Source organism: Mandrillus leucophaeus, unplaced genomic scaffold (genome assembly GCF_000951045.1).
Source record: "Mandrillus leucophaeus isolate KB7577 unplaced genomic scaffold, Mleu.le_1.0 Scaffold561, whole genome shotgun sequence".
Taxonomy (NCBI): domain Eukaryota; kingdom Metazoa; phylum Chordata; class Mammalia; order Primates; family Cercopithecidae; genus Mandrillus; species Mandrillus leucophaeus.
This window is the reverse complement of record NW_012106042.1, coordinates 1448751-1451042: the sequence shown is the minus strand read 5'-3', so window position 1 is coordinate 1451042 and position 2292 is coordinate 1448751. Positions and strand designations below refer to the sequence as shown.

Below are 2292 nucleotides of genomic sequence, written 5' to 3'. Positions count from 1 at the left end.
CCCCAAACAAAAACTGAAGAGAGTTTCTCTATATTTTCAAATCATTATTTCTTTTGTCTGAAGTGGGTATTTTTACACAGCAAGTCACCAGGTTTCTAGTAAGTGGTCAGGATGGTGGTGATTAAAGGGGAAATATAACAGTGAGAGATGCAACGAGGCATCCTATGACCGGGCTACTAAATTCCCCTGAGATCCTCACTGTAAGATTGTTATATACTTGCTGCAGTATAGTTAATTGTCAAAAGAAAGTCCAGATTACATGTAAGGTTTCAAGCTGTCTTGATGCCTGAGGCTACTGTGCTCTTATTTCCTTCTGAAAACACTATCCTAACAGTGGCAGTGATGGGGGGGGTATGTCGGGATAGTTAGTGGGTATGAAAATACAGTTAAATAGAATGAAGATCTAGTATTTAATAGCACATCGAAGTGATTATAAGTCAACAATAATTTGTTGTACATTTAAAAATAACTAGACAAGTATAATTGAAATGTTTGTAATAAAAAGAAATGATAAATGCTTGAGGTGATGAATACCCCATTTATCTTGATGTGATTATTATGCATTGTATGCCTATATTAAAAATATCCCAAATTCTCCATAAATATATACACTTGCTATGTAGCCACGAAAATAAAAAATAAGAACTTTTTACTGACAAAATTAAGAATCAACTTCAGCAAGTAATTTGGTAAGAAGAAAAATGTTTAAATGGGTAGCAGGAAAATATTTAAAATATTTAAACGGGCAGCACAGCAGAAAAATCTATTTTCACAGAACTGCCAATGTCCTCCTGTCTCTCATTAGAGAGAAAATGAAGATGAGAGTTATCTGTAAAGGGGCACTGGAGTGAGTTCACATTTCACATTCTATTTAGAAAATTCCAGCTGGTTCAGCATTTGGTTGACTTCTAAGTTAAAGCAGAGTGACTTTTTTGGCTTCATTTTGAAAAAGACCCCACTCCCCACCCAAGATTGCTCTAAAAATACAAATCTTTTAGAAGAGGGGAGAAGATTTTAGCAAACAGTACCTGAGACAGCAGCAGCTTCTGAGCCTTCTTCATTAACCTCTAAGAAGGACTTGTGAATTGCTTTGGAAAGAAAAACCTCCTTGTTATCTGCAAAAAGAGAATCAGAAACATTGTTTTCTTTCATTCAGAGATAGGAAAATATTTTGCCCTTTTGTTAAATGGATTTTAGAGATAGAAGAGACTGGGATACTGAAGAAAACCTAGGAGATAATGTTACAAGATTTCATTTATGAGATAACCATTGAAGATGTGGTTTTAATTTGTCCTCATTTTATATTCTCTTGCTAATTCTTTTCCATTTTTATTGGTAGTTTTCCCATTTGTATGTCTTATATTTTCAGAAAAAGTGGAAACTTTTTAAAATAGTGACTTCAAATTATTTCATAAGTCAAGATTAAAATATCTCACACATTGCTCTTTAATTTTAAATATAAAAGCATGAAATGAAAACAGGTAAAAATTCAGATATAGCCAGAATAAAAAAGTTTTTTTAACCTAATATTTAATTACTATGATAATGTAAATATCCTTGGCAAAGAAAAATGAAGCTGACTTCTAGATTCATAATGTAAATTTATGAAAAAGTTACTTTCCATTATTACAATTAATTGGTTTATCTGAGGATTCACAAACATGCTTTATCCTAAGGTAACAGGAAATAACACATTTTTAGCATTAGGAAGACTATTTTTCCCATCCTATTTATGCCTGTTTTAAGGTAAAGGCTGTTATAGGCTATATTATGTTCTACACAAATTTATATGTTGAAGTAATAATCCCCAGTACTTCAAAGAGTGACTATATTTGGAGACAGAATTTTAAATTTAAATGAGGTCATTAGGGGGGGTCCTAATCCAATATGACTAGTGTCCTTATAAGGAGAGGAAATATGGACACAGACAGGTACAGAGGGAAGGCCCTGTGTAATGGTTAATTAACTGCATGTGTCAGCATGGCTGAGCCATAGTGCTCAGATATTTAGTCAAACATTGTCTGGATGTTTCTATGACAGTGTTTTTAGATGAGATTGACATTGGTAGACTTTGAGTAAAGCTGAGTACCCTCACAATGTGGGTAGGCCTCATCCAAGCAGCTGAGGCTTTAATAAAACAAAGATTGGCCCTTCCCAAGCAAGGAGGAATTCTGCTAGCAGGCTGCCTTTGGGTTGCAATTTTTTTCCAGGTCTCCACCTGAAGATTTTGAGCTTCTAAAGCCTCCATAATCATGAGCCAATTCCTTAAAATTTTTCTCTCTTCATAAATAT

The 2292-nt window shown here is 33.9% G+C and overlaps 1 protein-coding gene across 1 annotated transcript in view; it reads right to left on the bottom strand.

Annotated features, from left to right (window-relative positions):
• The window catches only part of SERPINI1 (serpin peptidase inhibitor, clade I (neuroserpin), member 1), a 112086-nt gene that overhangs the window by 1487 nt on the left and 108307 nt on the right, over positions 1-2292 (bottom strand). The window contains 1 exon segment of the mRNA XM_011998232.1: positions 974-1115. Within this exon segment, the coding sequence (XP_011853622.1) occupies positions 974-1115 (142 nt within the window).